The sequence below is a fragment of the Hoplias malabaricus genome, unplaced genomic scaffold (assembly GCF_029633855.1).
Source record: "Hoplias malabaricus isolate fHopMal1 unplaced genomic scaffold, fHopMal1.hap1 scaffold_216, whole genome shotgun sequence".
NCBI classification, from domain to species: Eukaryota; Metazoa; Chordata; class Actinopteri; order Characiformes; family Erythrinidae; genus Hoplias; species Hoplias malabaricus.
Genome location: NW_027100858.1, coordinates 1 through 19,989, shown reverse-complemented (window position 1 = coordinate 19,989; position 19,989 = coordinate 1). Strand labels below are relative to the sequence as shown.

At 47.5% G+C, this 19,989-nt stretch overlaps 1 protein-coding gene across 1 annotated transcript; it reads right to left on the bottom strand.

Annotated features, from left to right (window-relative positions):
- Window positions 1–547: 547 nt before the first annotated feature.
- LOC136681981 (solute carrier family 41 member 2-like) lies at window positions 548–19,759 on the bottom strand (the record flags this gene model as incomplete). The annotated part of the gene is made up of 4 exons (XM_066658772.1): window positions 548–4,181; window positions 11,259–11,407; window positions 13,834–13,965; window positions 19,680–19,759. Coding segments are annotated over 4 exons (547 nt in total), but the record flags the coding sequence as incomplete, so codon positions are not given.
- Between the last annotated feature and the right edge of the window lie 230 nt (window positions 19,760–19,989).

The window sequence follows — 19,989 nt, the reverse complement described above, 5'->3', positions numbered from 1 at the left end:
GCGCAAGGCAGGAATACACCCTGGAGGGGGCGCCTGTCCTTCACAGGGCAACACACACACTCACACCTATGGACGCCTTTGAGTCGCCAATACACCTACCAAGGTGTGTTTTTGGACTGTGAGAGGAAACCGGAGCACCCAGAGGAAACCCATGCAGACACAGGGAGAACACACCAGACTCCTCACAGATAGTCACCCGGAGGAAACCCACGCAGACACAGGGAGAACACACCACACTCCTCACAGTCACCCAGAGGAAACCCATGCAGACACAGGGAGAACACACCACACTCCTCACAGACAATCACCCGGAGGAAACCCACATAGACACAGAGAGAAAACACCAAACTCCTCACAGACAGTCAGCTGAAGCGGGAATCAAACCCACAACCTCCAGGTCCCTGGAGCTGTGTGACTGCGACGGCTACCTGCTGCGCCACCGTGCCGCCCTTTTTCCACATTTTATCAAAAAGAAATAAACAGTGATGAGAGTTTGTGTTTTTTGAACAAAGTTTATTTTATTTTAAACTGTTTAAAATGGTCTGGAAACAGACGGACAAGGCCTTAAACTCCAGGCTGTGTATGGTATTGCTACTAATATTACATTCTTGTATACATTATGTAGTTTTGAGAATGTGGGAGTCTAGTGTGTGTCCTCATACAGATCCATGTGGGTTGCTCAGGGTGCTGACCTCCACAAGGCTTAACCCCACAGGGCCAGTTTGGGAACCAGCCCGAGGCGTCCAGCTCAGATTTCAGGGTTCCTGTTAATGAAGAACGTCTAGACACATAGACACACACACACACACACACACACACACACACAAAGTAACAACCCTTGCATTCACAATACAGTGAACTTGTCTGGGGTCTCCTAAAATTTACTACGAGACAGGAGCTGCTATAACACTTGCCTTTTCTGTATCACAAATGTAATTCAGTCAAAAGTCCCCTACAGTCCTTCACTGTGCTACTGGAAGGAGCTCAGGGGTGTGTGGGGCGGTCAGTCTGCTCTATACTGCTGATCTGTACTGCTTACAGCCTTTAAAAAAACACTATGCAATATTTTTTCATTTAAAATTACTCCTTTAAAATAATCGCAATGTACCACTGACCTGTATCAGGGTGAACAGCGCCTCAATCATTGCTCCTCTGAGCTCAGCACCACAGAAACTGCACTCTGTAACTTTTGGAGGAGGGTAGGAAGCCACCCCCCTCACTCCCACCCCTCTGCATAGATTTCAATACATTGCTGTAAACATAAATTACACTAGGGGGAGCCGCAGGAGCCAAAAAATCTTACCTAGTATTCCTTTAATCGTTAATTAACATTTTTTTTTAGAGCTGCATCCAGTAAATGTGAGTTGGCGAGGCGTTTGTGATCCAGAACATGACCTCACTGATGTTCACGGCGGGGGTCCTGAGCGCCGAAGAACAGGGTGAAAGGGGGCTAATAAAATATGCAACAGATGGAGTACAGTCTGTAATAGAACTGCACAGTGCTCCTGAGTGGTCAGTGGAGCTGAGGAAATGGACAATATAAACGTCTTTTACGTTGGAGGGAAGAAAAGAAGAGTCAGGCGTCGTTTGGCAGAGACCATAAAGAAATCGAGGACATTTATTGTGAGTATTAAAAAAAATGCTTGAGACAAACAGAGAAAGTCTCCTGTGAAGTCAGCACCGACCACAGAAACACACTCTTAATGGCACTGTTATAACACCTTGTGAAAAAGGGGGTTAAAATAGGTCTTTAAATACAAACGGACCCACCCCGACCCATACTGACCCACAGTGACCCACGGTGACCCATTCCACTCATACAGCTTCCTCAGCCACTCCGTTCTGTGTCATTGATGGTTGCGTACATGTAAACAGCATATGAGAACATTGTAAACAAAGATAATGCACATTAGACCGATCTCAGACCAAAACACAGCGTACCGATGGACTCGAAAGTTAAGAGCTCTCTGTAAGAGTATAAACCAGTAATAAACAGCTACTAAAGGACTTAAATATGCTTATATTAGGTGTACAAATATATTCTTTTATTGTGACGTATAATTGTAATTCAATATTAAAACGTTCTCCCGCTCTTCTGTGATTTAATGGTGACTGATGTGTCGTATTAAATAAAATCACAATTCTCATTTTATTCAACAAAAGAATGTACATTTTTGAACCTAAAAATGAAGCTGCGTGAAAACGGCGAGTGAAGAGTTTATTGGGCGCTGAGCCCAAGGAAAAAGCTGTAGAAGACTGTGATGGATTTGTTCTGTTCTTGGGGACAATACTGTGTCCACTATGTAACTTTAAGAAGAGGGTAGGAAACCACCCTCACCTCCACCTTGATTACAGGACAATGTTGTAAAAGTGAATTACACTCTGAGATTGTAGGGGGAGCCCAGGAGCAAAAGTACAGAATCTTACCTATTCCTTCATTTATTCATTATCTGTAACCCTTGTCCAGTTCAGGGCGGCTGTGGGTCCAAAGTCTACCCGGAATCGTTGGGTGCAAGGGAGGAACACACCCTGGAGGGGGCACCAGACCTTCACAGGGCGACACACACTCAAACATTCACTCACACACTCACAGCTACGGACACTTTTGAGTCAACAATCCAGCTACCAACGTGTGTTTTTGGACTGTGGGAGGAAACCAGAACACCCAGACACAGGGAGAACACACCGGACTCCTCACAGACGTTCACCCGGAGGAAACCCACGCAGACACAGGGAGAACACACCACACTCCTCACAGACAGTCACCCAGAGGAAACCCACGCAGACACTGGGAGAACACACCACACTCCTCACAGACAGTCACCCAGAGGAAGCCCACGCAGACACAGAGAGAACACACCACACTCCTCACAGACAGTCACCCAGAGGAAACCCACGCAGACACAGGGAGAACACACCACACTCCTCACAGACAGTCACCCGGAGGAAACACACGCAGACACAGGGAGAACACACCACACTCCTCACAGACGTTCACCCGGAGGAAACCCACGCAGACACAGAGAGAACACACCACACTCCTCACCGACAGTCACCCAGAGGAAACCCACGCAGACACAGAGAGAACACACCACAATCCTCACAGACAGTCACCCAGAGGAAACCCACGCAGACACAGGGAGAACACACCACACTCCTCACAGACGTTCACCTGGAGGAAACCCACGCAGACACAGAGAGAACACACCACACTCCTCACAGACAGTCACCCAGAGGAAACCCACGCAGACACAGGGAGAACACACCACACTCCTCACAGACAGTCACCCAGAGGAAACCCATGCAGACACAGTGAGAACACAGACAATCTCCCGGAGCGGGACTCGAAACCACAACCTCCAGATCCCTGAAACTGTGCGAAAGAGACACTAACTGCTTCCGCCCCCAGTTAATAGTTACCTATATAGTTGCCTTAATAGTTAATATTTAAGTTACTTTTTGTTGAATAATATGTCAATCGTAATTTTTAACGCTACACAACAGTTATCGTAAAATGACAAAACAGCGGGAGAAAGTTGGAATACTGAATTACAATTATACGTTACACATTAAATCCTTAAATACGTATTTGTACTCGTAATACACGGTCATCTTTATCCTCTTCCTTGCGGTCTGTGGGAACACAAAGGAAACATAAAGCTAAAAGGCTGATGCTAATGGAAGGACAGGAGTCTGAAAGACCAGCTATGCATCAATACATGGTTCTGTTCAACCAGAGCAGAGAGTGCAGGGGCTCCTCAGCTCTCCGCCTGGATCAGCGCTACAATACAATTTTATTGCATCCAACAAGGTTCCCAATCTCTTTAAGCAGAAAATTAAGACGGTGTCCTTTAAATAAATGTATAAAAATGAATAACAGCTTTGTTTTGCAGCCTTGGCTTCTGATTGGTCCACTTTAACCCAGTGTCAGGTCTTTCAGTTCGGCTCTGGGTGAAATGTAACAGGTTGGTGTTCAGGGGTAAAACCAGGTGACCCTAGTCACCCACGTCACTGTCCCGGTCCCCGATGACCCAGAGGAAGTGGAAGCTGAGGGCCAGCAGAGCGGTGCCCAGCAGGTCGCCCAGCGCGGTCAGGTAGGGGATGGAGAAACTGTCCGGGTCTTTCCCACTCTGCCACATGGAGTGCACCATCCAGTCAGCGATACACAGCAGCAGAAAGACCTGAGAGAGAGAGAGAGAGAGACATGTTTTAATATCATTCATTCATTCGTTGTATGTAACCTTTATCGAGTTCAGGGCGGCGGTGGGTCTGGAGCCTACACAGAATCATGTTGACCCGGGAGGACACATACCCTGGTCAGTCCTTCACAGGGCGACACACATTCACACCTATGGACACTTTTGAGTCTCCAGTCCACCTACCAACGTGGGTTTTTGGACCGTGGGAGGAAACCGGAGCACCCGGAGGAAACCCACGCAGACACAGAGAGAACACACCACACTCCTCACAGACAGTCACCCGGAGGAAACCCACACGGACACAGGGAGAACACACCAACAGGACCCTGGAGCTGTGTAAACAGCCCTGTTCAGAACGCCCGCTTTCAGCACCTGTTCCTTTAAATGATAATGAGCCGCTCGCTGTTCACCCCGACCCCGAACGCACAGCAGTGGGGAGCGAGGAGCAGAAGCTCTGGTTTTTAGCCGTTTTCACTCTGTTCTCTTTCTTCTCCGTTTTTACTCAGTGCTCTTATTTCTCCGCGCTCGTTGTGTCTGTTTCGCTGAGTTTAACCTCGTCTTTACGCTCTCACATAAACACGGGTCCAGCGCTGTGATTGGACAGACTCAGACGAGGGGGCATGGTCATTCTAAAGTCTCTGCACCTGACGTCAGAAGCGGAGCAGAATCAGAGCGACTCGTTTTATCCTGTGTTTTCAGACGTAGGCAGCGCACAGAAAACTGACTGTGGTCTTGTTGGTGGGCTCCAGGTAAACACTAAATACTGAAGTCACATGTTCTGATCCAGTGAGCTTTTACAATATTTTCCTTTAAATCTTAGATTAAAATGTATCTTCTCTCACTCCTGTTAACAGTGTTTTATTCTTCTCTCGTTTCCTGATCTTTAAAGTGACCTTGGTTACGAACAAAGGCACTAAATAAATCAAACTTCTTACAGTGAATTTCCTGTTAAATCTTCTTTTCCTCTTCGTGACAAAGGAATGTGCGGTGCCCTGGTGGTGGTGGTTTTAAAAGGAAGGTGTTCTCTGACTCAGAGCGGCGCTGTAGGAGATTTACGTATTACTTTTCTTTTCTTGACTTTTTTTTGGTTGCGGTAACCTTGCAGTTCCCTTCAGGATTAATACGATTCTATCCGTGTGTCTATCTGCACCGGAATCAGAGGAGCGAGGAGCGTAAAATTAAGAGGCTAAGGAGAAGGCGAACACTGTTAAAGATTTGGATTCACTGCTGGAGCCGCTAAAGCTGAGAGAGAGAGAGAGAGGTACCAGCAGAAACATACAATTTACACAAGTTGAGCCTGGTTCAGCAGAGACGCAGAGTGTGAACTCCTGGAAGCCCTTGTTCTCCTCCGATAATTAAGCTTATTTTCCACAGTGTGGAATTTTGTGTGTGTGTGGTGTGTGTAGGTGCAGGAGTAAAGGCATGAGAGTGTGTGAGTGTGTGTGTGTGTGTATTCCTGATGAAAAGAGAGCTCTGAAGTGTGAGGAAGGCCCTCTCTGAGCTCCCTGGGCCGGGGCTGGTCTGTGATGAATGTGATAATGGGTGAAGTCTCAGATCTCCACTTCACAGCACGGCGCTGAAACCGTTTCTGATCCAGATAATTACACACACAACCTGCAACCAGCGCTCTCTCAGCAGTCCACACCGTTCAATAACACTCATCCATCAGCACACACACACACACACACACACACTTCCCTGATGTAGAACATGACTGTCCAGAGCCACACTAACCCAAAACATTCATTCATTCATTCTGCCACTCACACACCCGTGGACAGTTTCACACACTCACCCGGTCACTCACACACTCACCCGGTCACTCACACACTCACCCGGTCACTCACACACTCTCCCGGTCACTCACACACTCTCCCGGTCACTCACACACTCACACCTGTGAACAGTTTCACATTCAGTAAACCTATAAGGGTGTGTGTGTGTGTGTGTGCTTGGACTGCGGGAGGAGACCGTAACTCCCGGCAGGAAACCCCCACAGACACAGGGAGAACACACCACAATCTTCACACACAGTGACCCGAGGAGAGAATTCCACCCAGGACCCCTAGCCCCTGCAGCGCCACCTGCCCCCAACGAGTGAAAAGGTTTGGACTCTCCAAGAGAACAAGTGTGAGCGTCCCAAGATTTATAACATCATGCAGGGCCTCTGTAATCAGGTTTGTTTCCAATCTGGAGACTGTGCAGTTATTTCTGCGGGCTTAGTTAACTTTCCTGAGCGTGTGTGTGTGTGTGTGTGTGTGTCGGCGTGAATGACTTTCATTTAGGTGAAATAAAAATGAAGGCAGGGCATTAATCAGGGTGACAGTTCGGTGTGAAACTCTCTGGATGCTGCGGTAGAGCTGGCGGCGCGGCTAACCCCGGGCTCCTGCTTTCATTTAGTCTGCATTAAGGTCAGTCCATCAGAGGACAGGGCCAGTTAAAAAGCCATTTGCCCCCGAGCCTCTTTCCAAGTCTGTTCGGTTTTGGGGGGGGGGGGTGCGGTGTGAGATGTTGGGGGCAATTAATAAGCCGCCATTTCACGGCCAATTAGTCTGTGTCTGTGAGGCAATGTGAGGAATACGTATTACATATCTACGGTTATTATTCAGTGACTGAATCTGAGCAACAGATGGACTCCTGCCTCAAAGATGGAGATGTCACTTTAAACATGAGCTACATGAATTATAACCGTCCTCATCTGTGACGCACAGAAATTAAAATCCTCGGGGGAAATTGATTTCCAGACACACTTTGCTATGCCTCTGTAATAACAGGCCCTTCGTTATCCCAGGTTCTGGCAAAGTGCTACTATATTATTCTCAGATTAATATCCTCCTCGAACTCGTCCCGAAGAAACTTCAACACGCTTCCAGCTCTAGATTCTTCGATCTGACTGTTGATTTGATTGTTTGTATATCTTCTTCACAGCAACCCACTGTTAAACAATATTTCCCATAGGAATTAATGTAGTGAATAAGATGCACACTCCTTATTTCCATCCATCCATCTATTATCTGTAAGTGCTTATCCAATTCAGGGTCACGGTGGGTCCAGAGCCTACCCTGAATCACTGGGCGCAAGGCAGGAATACACCCCGGAGGGGGCGCCAGTCCTTCACAGGGCAACTCAAACACTCACACCTATGGGTACTTCCGAGTCGCCAATTAACCTACCAACATATGTTTTTGGACTGTGGGAGGAAACCGGAGCACCCGGAGGAAACCCACGCAGACACAGAGAGAACACACCACACCCCTCACAGACAGTCACGCAGAAGAAACCCACGCAGACACAGAGAGAACACACCACACTCCTCACCGACAGTCCACTCCTTATTTCACTGTGGTAAAAATAAACTAGCAGCAGGGAACCAATCGTATGGGGTGCAACCACTTGGCAACACCCAGTAACGCCTTAGCAACCACCTGGGACACCGTAATATCAAAAATGTGATTGTATGGGTGTGATTTGAAACCAACTACCACTGCCCAAAGCTCAACACCTTTGGAGGAGAACACTAATGGTGCATTTCCACTGGCGAAATTTGGTCGCAGAACCGGTTCTTTTTCAGTCCCTGATCCAACCGAGCTGAGCAAGTACTAAATGGTGACGTGTAAACCCTGCAGTGCGCTGATTGGCCAGAGAGATCCGTCAATAAAGCGCTCCGGCACAAACTCACAACTTCATATTTGTTTTTATCCGATTCACAGCCACAGCTCAAAACATTCTTCAGAGGGGTTTTGAAGAGGTTCAAACGCTCCTTGGGTCGGTGACAGAAGAAAATCTCCAGCGAAAGCCGGATGTATAACAAGAAAAAATGAGCTGGGGGCGCAGAGCTGTGTTCAGTCCAAAAAACAACAACAACACACCAATACATGAGTACACAGCGCCTAACGTTACCGCTGGCGTTGTTTTGGTTCCCGTTGGAGATGGGATTGTTCGATGTCACTGGCTCCATTTTGAGGGGAAGCTGTGCTAACGGAAAAGCTAAAGCGACAAGCTAAATGTGATCCGAGCCGATCCAGTGCAGTGGAAAAGCACCATCTTTACGCAGTGTATTTGTGGCAACTAACAGAGGCCTGTGCTGAGGCCAGCTCTGAGCTCTTTAGACTCCTGGCCTTGGACGGCTGAGGCCTTTTTGTCCCCCTCTAAACACGGAGATCAGGAGCTTTCAGGCAGAAATATTCCGCGTGAGTGATGTTATGAATGGCTGTTTTGCTACAGTGAGAAAATAAATCTCCAGAAGATTCCTAGCGGCTATTTAAAGAGGATGGTGTGCTAATGTAGGCAAATTTGGGCGAACTAACAGGATTAGGGCTGTAGTTGCCACCCTTTACAAACACATTCTCGCACACACACTTTCCATACCTGAAGAAGACAGGGAGGGCAGTCAGGCAGGACTGTAGACACACACACACACACAGAGTCCAGGACTGATGACTGAGAATGTCCTCTCTGCTCCAGAGATGTTTACGCTCTCATTTACCACAGACTGTGATTATTACTGATCAGATTACATTATACAGTACAATTCAGAAGAGTTTCCAACACTAAACACTATTTACAGGGACCATAGTATATGGTATGAACCAAAACAACCAACAAGTAAAACCCTAGCAAGCACCCGGGACACCGTAGCAGCCACCTATTACTATACATCAGCTCCCAGAACCCTGAGTTCACCAGGCATCCTTCCTTAGGCCACGTTTGGCCGGTGATAATCACCACGCACCGGGAACACCCCAGAAGACCTGCGATTTGCAGATGCTCTGCACTGACCAAAACATTACAACCAACAGAGTTTGAACCTCAGATCCTGACGCTCGCCTATTATTCCAGCCCCCAACATCAACTTCAAGAACTGACTGGTTACTCAGTGCATGATTGGTCCCAACACTCGACAGGGGGCACCGTAACCACATCAGTTTAGTGGTTTTAAATGTGGTTTAAATCATATTTATACATAAGATAGATACACAAATATATTTATGTGATGACAATGTTCTGAGTCTGAACGTAACCTTCTGAGTTTGTGGAAAGATTTTCAAATCTTTACCGTGTCCTGACGGAAAGAGCTACTCCTATTTTCCCCCATTTTCCTGTGAAGATATTTCTGCCCCGAAAACGCACAAAAGCAAACATATTTACCATCTATTTATGAACAATAAACAGAGTTACCATCCGCCGCAGAACAGCATTCAGAGAGGAAAACGTGCCACAAGTGCAGCATGAAATCTAAAAACACAGCAGTCCGAGCTCTTTGTGAGGTCTCTGCCACTCGAGCACTTTCCCAGGCCATTGATAAAACAGTGTTTCCTCTGTCCCTGAACTCTCTAATGCACACTCCAGACACTACGGCCCCTCTGGTCACTAATGGGCCCTCTGCACCTTCACAAGTAGGCGATGGCGCTTCATTAATGCAGGAGCCAAACCATCAGACTGTCTTCTGGAATTCTGCAGCTATGTCTTGTTTACTTCAGCAAAGGAAAAGCTCAAAGGACGCGGGTCAGGGGTCAGTCACGGCTCTCCAGGCTCCTGACATGAGCTCAAAAAGACAAACAATCACACGTCTCTCTCAGCAACTGCAACTGTTGTCTGTTACTCTTCTCAGGATGCGCAGATACATTCGGACTTGTAATTACGCCTCGATTTGTGCCTTCGTATAATCATCATACTTTCACCCTTGTTCTATGCATCTGGAGTCCACCAACCCACACACTGTTAAACAAGATCCCCCAGTCCGTTTTCTGTGCGCCGCCTATAGTCAAAAAACACGAGATAAAACGAGCCGTTCTGACTCTGCTCAGCTTCTGACATCAAGTGTAGAGACTTTAGGATGGCCACGCCCCCTCGTCTGAGTCTGTCCAATCACAGTGATGGACTCAAATTTATGAGAGGGCATAAACAAGCTTAAACTCAGCAAAACAGACACAACGAGTGCGGAGAAATAAGAGCACTGAGTAAAAACGGAGAAGAAAGAGAACAGAGTGAAAACGGCTAAAAACCAGAGCTTCTGCTCCTCGCTCCTCACTGCTGTGCGCTCGGGGTCGGGGTGAACGGCGAGCGGCTCATTATCATTTAAAGGAACAGGCGCTGAAAGCGGGCATTCTGAACAGGGCTGTTTACACAGGGGGAGAACACTGCTGTGGGGCTCGTGTGGAGAAGCTTTGGGACAAGGGAGCAGCTCTTATTTGCAGTCACTGAACTGACACACAACCTAAGCGTGTCATAGTTAGAGAGTTTACATGGACATTCATTCAACCGAAAGCCTGAAAGCCTATTGCTGTGGTCAGAATTACCTTAAGCCCACTCTAGCCAATCACGGGACAGCTACTGGACGGCTTCCTTGTGAGGTGCGTTAATGAAGGGATTGTATCCTGGATGTCCTTGTTAATGTGAGCAGTCATATTCTAACTAAAATAAACAGGGGTCTCTCTCTCTCTCTCTCTCACACACACACACACACTGGAAATACCAAACATTCCACACTCTCAGAGCATACTAATGCATGTAGAACTATGAATGCACTCACTGATGTGTGTATGACCACAGCTACGCCCAATTGATCTCAATTATGATCAAAAAGGTCAGGAAAATAGTCTGAGTTATGAAACACATGAACACACACGCACACACACACACACACACACACACACACACACCTGTTCAGCCCAACTACTAACTGCAGTAATACCTCTGTAACTATTTCGTTTTGAAAAAACACTTTTAGGAAAAATGTGTGCTTCAAAACAAAAATGCAAAAGCCTTTTTTGGTTTTCATTTTTTATAAATCTGATCAATGTCCACAGCTGCTGGGCTAGTGCCCCGTCCCAGGGTGTGTCCCTGCCTTGTGTCCAGTGATTTTATGTAGGCTCTGTACCTTTCAGACAGCGTTCTTTAAAAGTGGGTAAAAGTATGAAATTAAAGCAGCAGTCATTCGACAGTAAGCACATCTTGGTCACGTTTTAAATGACAGCTCTGAGAGATCAGTGCTGTCCACACAAAGGTCCATTGTATCCATGTTGTACATGAGCTGGATGGCGTGGAACCGTCACTGACCTGAAGCAGTGCAGCGGCCAGGTAAACGGCCATAAAGATGGGCGTCAGTGTGGTGTGGCCGCTCTTCATCAAGTGAATGGTGTAGAGGAACATCACTTGACCCGGGACCACCAACAGGAGCAGCACCTGCGCCGATCTGTGATTGGCTCCTGGTAAAGACAAGAAACAAACACTCACTAAGGTGTGACTAACACACAAACAACACACACATTTTAGTTATATAATGTACAGCCAACTGAGTGAAAACGGCTAAAATCCAGAGCTTCTGCTCCTCGCTCCTCACTGCTGTGCGCTCGGGGTCGGGGTGAACAGCGAGCGGCTCATTATCATTTAAAGGAACAGGTGCTGAAAGCGGGCGTTCTGAACAGGGGCTGTTTACACAGGGGGAGAACACTGCTGTGGGGCTCGTGGGGTTTCATTAAGAAACAGAACTGTGTTCCACTGTGGAGACGAGGGGGAATACACAAGCTGAAGGTTGGAGCTGGCGCACACTGCACTGTGAAGCCGATCAGTTGATGTAACAGGGAGTAAACTCATGATGTACACTGCCACTAATTTCCTATTTTGGAGCTGACAGTTCCCATTTGAAATGGATTTCAAAATAAACTCACATCAAACCTGGACAAAACCAGTTTAAACATGGGCTGGTTGCGTGTGTGTGTGTGTATGTGTGTGTGTGTGTGTATGTGTGTATGTATGTATGTACGTATGTGTGTGTGTGTGTGTGTGTGTGTGTGTGTGTGTATGTATATGTGTGTGTGTGTGTGTGTAGAGAGTGTTGGTTGGTGTAATCCAGCTCTGCTTTCTAGAGCCTTCAAACAAGGTTTCAAGCCAGAGACGTCGAGAGCTGCGACACCTCAGAGATATGTGAGGATTTACGCCTCTCCCTCCAGATGGCAATGCCAGCCTGGCAGTGGGCGCTGCGCCCTGTGTGTGTGTGTGTGTGTGTGTGTATCTGGGCATCTGTACTCCATTCCCTCTCCTCTCCCTCTTCACCCTTTGAGCAAACACAGAAGGGAACAGTGTGCTAAAAGCATCGAAGCTGCCAGCTCCGCGCTGCTCCACCAGCTTTTCCGCTCCCATTGTTTACCCTGGACACGGCGCTGTACACAATCCCAATCTCAATCTCACTCCCTCTCTGTTTAACACACACTCCATTAAAGACTAATGCGTGCACTTAATCACACGCATTTGCAAAGCCTCTGCTTTCTCTCGCTCTCGTCCAACCTTGGGTAGTCCTTCACTGTCCAAGAGAGGGGGAGGGAGAGGGAGTGGGGGTCAGACTTTGCAATGAGTTTGCAGTTGGCATTGTCTTCGGCCAGCACTGGCATGAGTCATCGGGACATTTGCAATTCAAGGCCAGGACACAAACGCTACCTGACGGTCGGGCCGAGACACCACACACACACACATCAGCAGGTGCCTACGGGGGAACTGAAGAACGCGAATTTACTCAACAAACGGGTGTTTCAGTCTCTGTCGGTTTAATGTGTGTGTGCAGAACTTTAGCCAATGTGTCCTCAACGAGGATCTACGTGTGATCAAGTAATTCAACTCAATTAAATAACATTAGGCTCCCCCTAGCGTTGCACAGTGTAATTTATTATTTTCAACACTATCCTGAAATCCATGGGAGCGGGGAGGGTGGGGAGTGTATTCTTACCCTCCTCCAAAGGATACATAGTGCAGTTTCTGCAATGCAGAGCCTGGAGTAGCATCCACAAAGGCTCTATTCTCCCTGTTACAGCTCAGTGGAGCATCACTGCTAGTCCCTATTCTACTCTCCTCAACACGACTCTATTCTGCATTTTCTCCTCCTCCACCAGGTGAATCAGGTCCTGGTTCTGGAAGCGGGTTCTTGTTTAGTGGCTGTTCTCTCGTGGTTCAGAGCGAGTCGAGTAGGGACTAAACCGTGGCGTGTAAACCTTGCAGAGCGCCGATCGTCCAGAGAGAGTCGTCACTCTACGCCACGCAACGCAGACGACCAGCACCAACTCTCCATCTGTAAAATCTCCAGCTGCAGCAGAGATCACGTTTGTTTTTATCCGACTCACGACGGCAGCTCGTAAAATGACGCCGTGGTCTTTTGAAGAGGTTCAAACGCTCCTTGGATCGGTGGCCGACGAAAGAATCCAGCGAGAGCTGGACGCTGCAACAAGGAAGGAACAAACTCTACTGATCTGTCTGAACTGATGACGGAGCTGTGTTCAGTCCCAAACAACAACAACACGCCGATACACCATGAGTAAACACCGCTTAACACTAATGTTGTTTCCAAAGTCAGCGCCTCCTGATGGAAATGACTTCACTAGTTACATTTTACCAGGGGGTGCAGCTTCATAGTGGAAAACCAACCAAGTCCAAGCAAGTAGATCCGCGTAGAGCAAGTACCATGCAGTGAAAATCACCAGTGGTCCATTCTCTCAGGTCCACTGACTCTACAGGAGCTCTCCGTAGTTCCACCCTCACAGAATGTAGTCCATCTGCAGCTCGGTTTAAAGAGTTCTGGATTTCCCCAGATATTCCTTTGCTTACATGCCTATGAATGAAGTGGTGCGGTCTTGTGTGAGCTCACCTGAACCGCAGAAGGTACGGCAGGGGTAGTAGCAGCCCTTGGCCTCGTCCGGTACTTCTCCAGGGGTGCTGTGGAAGTGCAGGTGTGTGGAGATCCGGCTGGACTGGATGGCCACAAGGTTTCCGCCAATACCTGCAAAACAGAGCTATTTCAGTCAGACAGTCCTGAGAGTTATTGGTCCAGAGACGGCAGGTAACTAGACTGCTCCATTTAACAAAACCGCTCACACTCCACTTTAGGCCTTAATGTCTTCATATTTCTCCACCTCTCCTTTATACACACACACACACACACACACACACACATACACACACACACACACACACATACACATACACATACACATACACACTGACTTTCCCCCAATTCTGACACTGATAAGCAGAATGGAGGGCTGTCCAGATCCGCAGTAATAAATTGTTACAGTCAGCAGCAGCCTTGAGTGATGATAAATAAGTATCTGGAGAGAGAGTAAAGAGGGAGGGAGAGGTGGAAAAGAAAGGACAACTTACAGGGAAAAGTTTTGCCATCTTTCTTCACAGATATGTGACATTAAAGGGAGCATATTGCAGAAAAAAAAATCCAGAGTTCAGTGCATGTGCACATTACTGTGTGGCCCTGTAGCCCACCAACACACACACTGTGAAACAGTTTTCTGTGTGAAAACACGGGATAAAACGAGCCGTTCTGATTCTGCTCCGTTTCTGACGTCAAGTGCAGGGACTTTAGAATGGCCCCGCCCCCTCGTCTGAGAGCCGACCCAGAACCCTCTCAACATAAACATCTAGGACTGTCTGTCTTTGATTTACTGTGGTCATTACACATGTCAACACACACACACACACACACACACACACCTTCAGCGACAGCTTAGTTTACGAATGCGTTGTGTACGAGGTCGTGGATTCGTGTTATGTGGTAATCCACAGTTCTCGTGAGTATCCACCAGAAGGAATCACCCCACCACAGGGAGGCACTGTTGAGGCTGTTCACCTGCTCCAAAACCACTGAAGTCTTGACTCTGAAGTCACCTTAGTTTTGATGTCACTGCTACTTTTTCACTGAACACAACACACACTTTTTTTAAAAAGCTGATGCAACGTTGGAAGTTTTAAGGCTTTGGCATGAGTTTAGCCAGCGCTTCATAAACACAGATGTTAACAAGGACTCAGACTAGTACAAGGACTAATACCTCACCAGGGAACAGACCGGGCCACAGGAAGCCAAAGAAAGTAAAAGGCCTCGACTGAGTCACTCAACAAAGACAGACGAGCTAAAGAGGCCCTGCGCTAAAGGCTAAGCGCTCGGAGTTAAAGAGAAAGTCTGAGAAAGCGCAGACCCCGGCTAATGGGGTTTAAATTGCACGAACGGCCCTAGAAACAGAGCTGAAAATCCTGCCTGGACTTCACAATCGTGGAAGGCTGTTTCATTTCATGGTGTGTGTCGCTGGTCCAAATTGTTCAAATTATAATCACACTATTACGGTAGCTGGCGCCCTGGATTTCCAATTTAACCTCGGCCTAACAAGCTCCGCTTTACAGAACTGTTATTTCCACAGTGAATTTCAACGTCTTGCGTCTTTATAGGAGCAAACCTGCGAGAGGACCAACTGAGATCTTTCGCCATCATCCAGGACTCCCACAATCAAAGAGAAATAAGCCGTCCCCGCTCTGCGTTGTCTATTACAGGGAGTGAGTGTGTATACACACCCCTTAAAGGTGATGTTCACCATTTAAATTTAATAAAAGAAAAATAAAACCACAAAAAAAAAATACTGGAAACCGCTCTAATGTGTTTATGAAGCAACAGTGTCTGTAAATAAGTAAAAAAAAAAAACAAAGTGTCAGTCAGTTTGCTAGGCTTCCTCTCTCTCTGCATTTTTGGAGGATTTAAGACAACGAAGAGAAGGCCAAACTTTGTAAAGCATGAACAGAGATGAGGATGTTGCTCTATTCCTCCTCCATAGGGGGGTTAACATTGACTAAATTCAGAAGAGCGCTAACTGCATGAAAGTAAACGCAGATGGAAAGTGTGACAAAACTAAAAAGCTCGAGTTATGAACGAATTACACTTCAGCCGCCTACAAACAACAGTCGATTTTCTCCTAAAACACACCGTTCCACCTGAAACGACACTGCGCTTCTGAACGTAAACAAACCCGAGAACATCGTTTCCCCACAGTCAATGATGCCCCTTTAAGGGCTGCTTGGTTTCTGTATACTGTTTACAGACCCTTTGTCCATTGAAACTAGCACTTTAGTTTCTCTTATTTTAAGTTCTCAGGAATTAGGACATTAATCCCATTGTGTTATTTATTATTTTCATTAGACATAAGCTCTGGTTTTGCTGCTACTTGGCACATTTGATCTACTGCTGCCAGACATTTTATATTACTCTAATTAACAGCTACAGTTGCACAGGTAGGTCATAGATTTAACTGCAGTTTTATTGCACTGTATTTCTGTTTTATTCCAGCAAGGAAGCTGTTCCTTTAAATGATAATGAGCCGCTCGCTGTTCACCCCGACCCCGAGCGCACAGCAGTGAGGAGCGAGGAGCAGAAGCTCTGGTTTTTAGCCGTTTTCACTCTGTTCTCTTTCTTCTCCGTTTTTACTCAGTGCTCTTATTTCTCCGCGCTCGTTGTGTCTGTTTGGCTGCGTTTTACCTCGTCTTTGCGCTCTCACATAAACACGGGTCCAGCGCTGTGATTGGACAGACTCAGACGAGGGGGCGGGGCCATTCTAAAGTCTCTGCACTTGACAGAAGTGGAGCAGAATCAGAACGGCTCGTTGTATCCCGTGTTGTGGACTGGGTGGTCTTGTGTCAAAGTGCGTGGGGTAGGTGGGGCCCAGATCCACACACTAATGTGTTACCACTTACATATTTTTTTCATTATATGTCCCCTTTAATAGATAATGATACTTACATAATGCAAACAAATAGCACAATCTGGAGCTGAGGTCGAGGTGAATGATATGTGTGGATGCGTGTGTATTTTTAAACATCCATTTCCCAGAGCGAGAAAGTCCAATTAATGCAATACACGTCTTTCCCTTTGTTCGCCAACAGCATGCAACCTCTCTCCATGTCCGAACAAACGCTGTGAAGACCACTAAAACACAGACACACACACACCGCCGTTGGAACGACTGCTCCTGATCATGGCAGGACCTCAGTGGGGGGCTATAATCTGGGTCACTACGCAAATGAGACTGGGTGTGTGTGACAGAGAGCCTTGCTATGGGGAGTTCAGGAGTGTGTGTGCCCATGTTTGTAAGCAGCAGGAAACAGATGCTCAGACTTAGCGCTGGGAGGTACTGGGTATTAAATTCAATACCACACCATTTCCAAATCACCTCCAACACTAAAAATCGACTCATTCAGATTAATTCAGAGGCCACCTTTTGTTTTATTTAAAATCTATACAGCCATTTAATTTAAATATAAATGAAACAAATAATGAGTAGAATCACACATTGACTGCACTGGCACATTAAGCTGTGAATCTGAAGATCCCACCAACCCACACACTGTGAAACAAGACCCCAGTCAGTGTTTATGATCTACATGAAATACAATGAGCAGTTCTGATTTTGTGCTGAGTTTAAAGTAGACAGCAGACATTTCAGAATTGCCCCGCCCCCACATCTTGGTCCCTCCAATCACAGCTCTGGACCTGCGTTTATGTGAGAGCTCAAACACACACAACGAGAAATAAGAGCACTGAGTAAAAACGTATCTGGAGCCCACCCAGAATCAATGGTCGAAGGTAGGAAAGAGACTCAAACAGTGCTCAAACAGAGACTATGGGGGGCTACAGCAGGGTGCACTACACATCACTCCATAGGACTCCAGGACGTGGAAAAGAGTGATGCACAATGCACACACTGATAAACAAGTGTTTTGTGCGACTCCCACTGTTCAGAGTCACCCGGAGGAAACCCAAGCAGACACAGAAAAAAAAAAAACACTCCTCACAGACAGTCACCCGGAGGAAACCCACGCAGACACAGAGAGAACACACCACACTCCTCTCAGACAGTCACCCGGAGGAAACCCACACAGACACAGGGAGAACACACCACACTCCTCACAGACAGTCACCCGGAGGAAACCCACGCAGACACAGGGAGAACACACCACACTCCTCACAGACAGTCACCCGGAGGAAACCCACGCAGACACAGAGAGAACACACCACACTCCTCACAGACAGTAGCCCGGAGGAAACCCACGCAGACACAGGGAGAACACACCACACTCCTCACAGACAGTCACCCGGAGGAAACCCACGCAGACACAGAGAGAACACACCACACTCCTCACAGACAGTAGCCCGGAGGAAACCCACACAGACACAGGGAGAACACACCACACTCCTCACAGACAGTCACCCGGAGGAAACCCACGCAGACACAGAAAAAAAAAAACACTCCTCACAGACAGTCACCCGGAGGAAACCCACGCAGACACAGAGAGAACACACCACAATCCTCACAGACAGTCACCCGGAGGAAACCCACGCAGACACAGAGAGAACACACCACACTCCTCACAGACAGTCACCCGGAGGAAACCCACGCAGACACAGAGAGAACACAGCACACTCCTCACAGACAGTCACCCGGAGGAAACCCACGCAGACACAGAGAGAACACAGCACACTCCTCACAGACAGTCACCCGGAGGAAACCCACGCAGACACAGAGAGAACACACCACACTCCTCACAGACAGTCACCCGGAGGAAACCCACGCAGACACAGGGAGAACACACCACACTCCTCACAGACAGTCACCCGGAGGAAACCCACGCAGACACAGAGAGAACACACCACACTCCTCACAGACAGTCACCCGGAGGAAACCCAGGCAGACACAGAGAGAACACACCACACTCCTCACAGACAGTCACCCGGAGGAAACCCACGCAGACACAGAGAGAACACAGCACACTCCTCACAGACAGTCACCCGGAGGAAACCCACGCAGACACAGAGAGAACACAGCACACTCCTCACAGACAGTCACCCGGAGGAAACCCACGCAGACACAGAGAGAACACACCACACTCCTCACAGACAGTCACCCGGAGGAAACCCACGCAGACACAGGGAGAACACACCACACTCCTCACAGACAGTCACAGATAGACTGTGTCCATCATCTTCATCTCTTTCCTTCGTCAACTCTCCTCCGCGGTCCTCAGCACTGCTTTCTGCCCTAATCATCATCATCATCATCACCCTGGATCACAGCCACGCAAACACACACACCACACCCTCGCACACCCACTCACCTACACACACACACACAGCCGCTTGGTGAGTACGAAAAAGACCTGGGCGTAGATTAAACTTTGTTAAACGCCTCTCATTAGTGCAATTTAATTAAAACCTTATCTCTCTCAGAGCTGGTGGCCAGCCCCGGGCTGCGAGAGACTAGACATCATGGTCACACAGTGATTTATGTTCATGCTGCAGCCAAACCCCGATTCATTACCATCCACCTTCTCCACATCCTTAACCATCTGTGTGTGTTAGTCATGAGACTGTATATGTAACATCAGATATGTAACATTAACACTAGCCATACCGGACCATACAGGAGCACTCTGTAGGTCTACAGTCCATAAACATAGTGTGTTACCCCTGTTCCTCAGCGCTCAGGACCCCCACAGAGCAGGTGTGATGTGGTGGTGGATCATTCTCAGCGCTGCAGTGACACTGACGTGGTGGTGGTGTGTTAGTGTGTGTTGTGCTGGTGTAGAGTGGATCAGACACAGCAGTGCTGCTGGAGTTTTTAAACTCATATACTGAAAATATAATTTAAATCAAACTAGTCTTACCGTTTATGACAGGGATGTAGACCACAATCCCACCCAGGTTGGGGTCAGACACAGTTTTGTCCAGGATGAGTCCTCCGATACTGAGAAGGAAATATATGGTGATTAGGGAGAGTTTTCAGGAGCGTGCTGAGGCATGGGTTGTCAGTGTGTGTGTTTAAGATGATGCTTTAAATGTCCTCTTACTGTAGTGTCTTTACAAACCAGAAGCACTTAAGGAATAACACTGTGGACAACAATTGTAATTATACACAGGATAAGCTATAAATCATCCTATGCTAATCCATTAGAGCTTCACACAGGGCCCACCCCA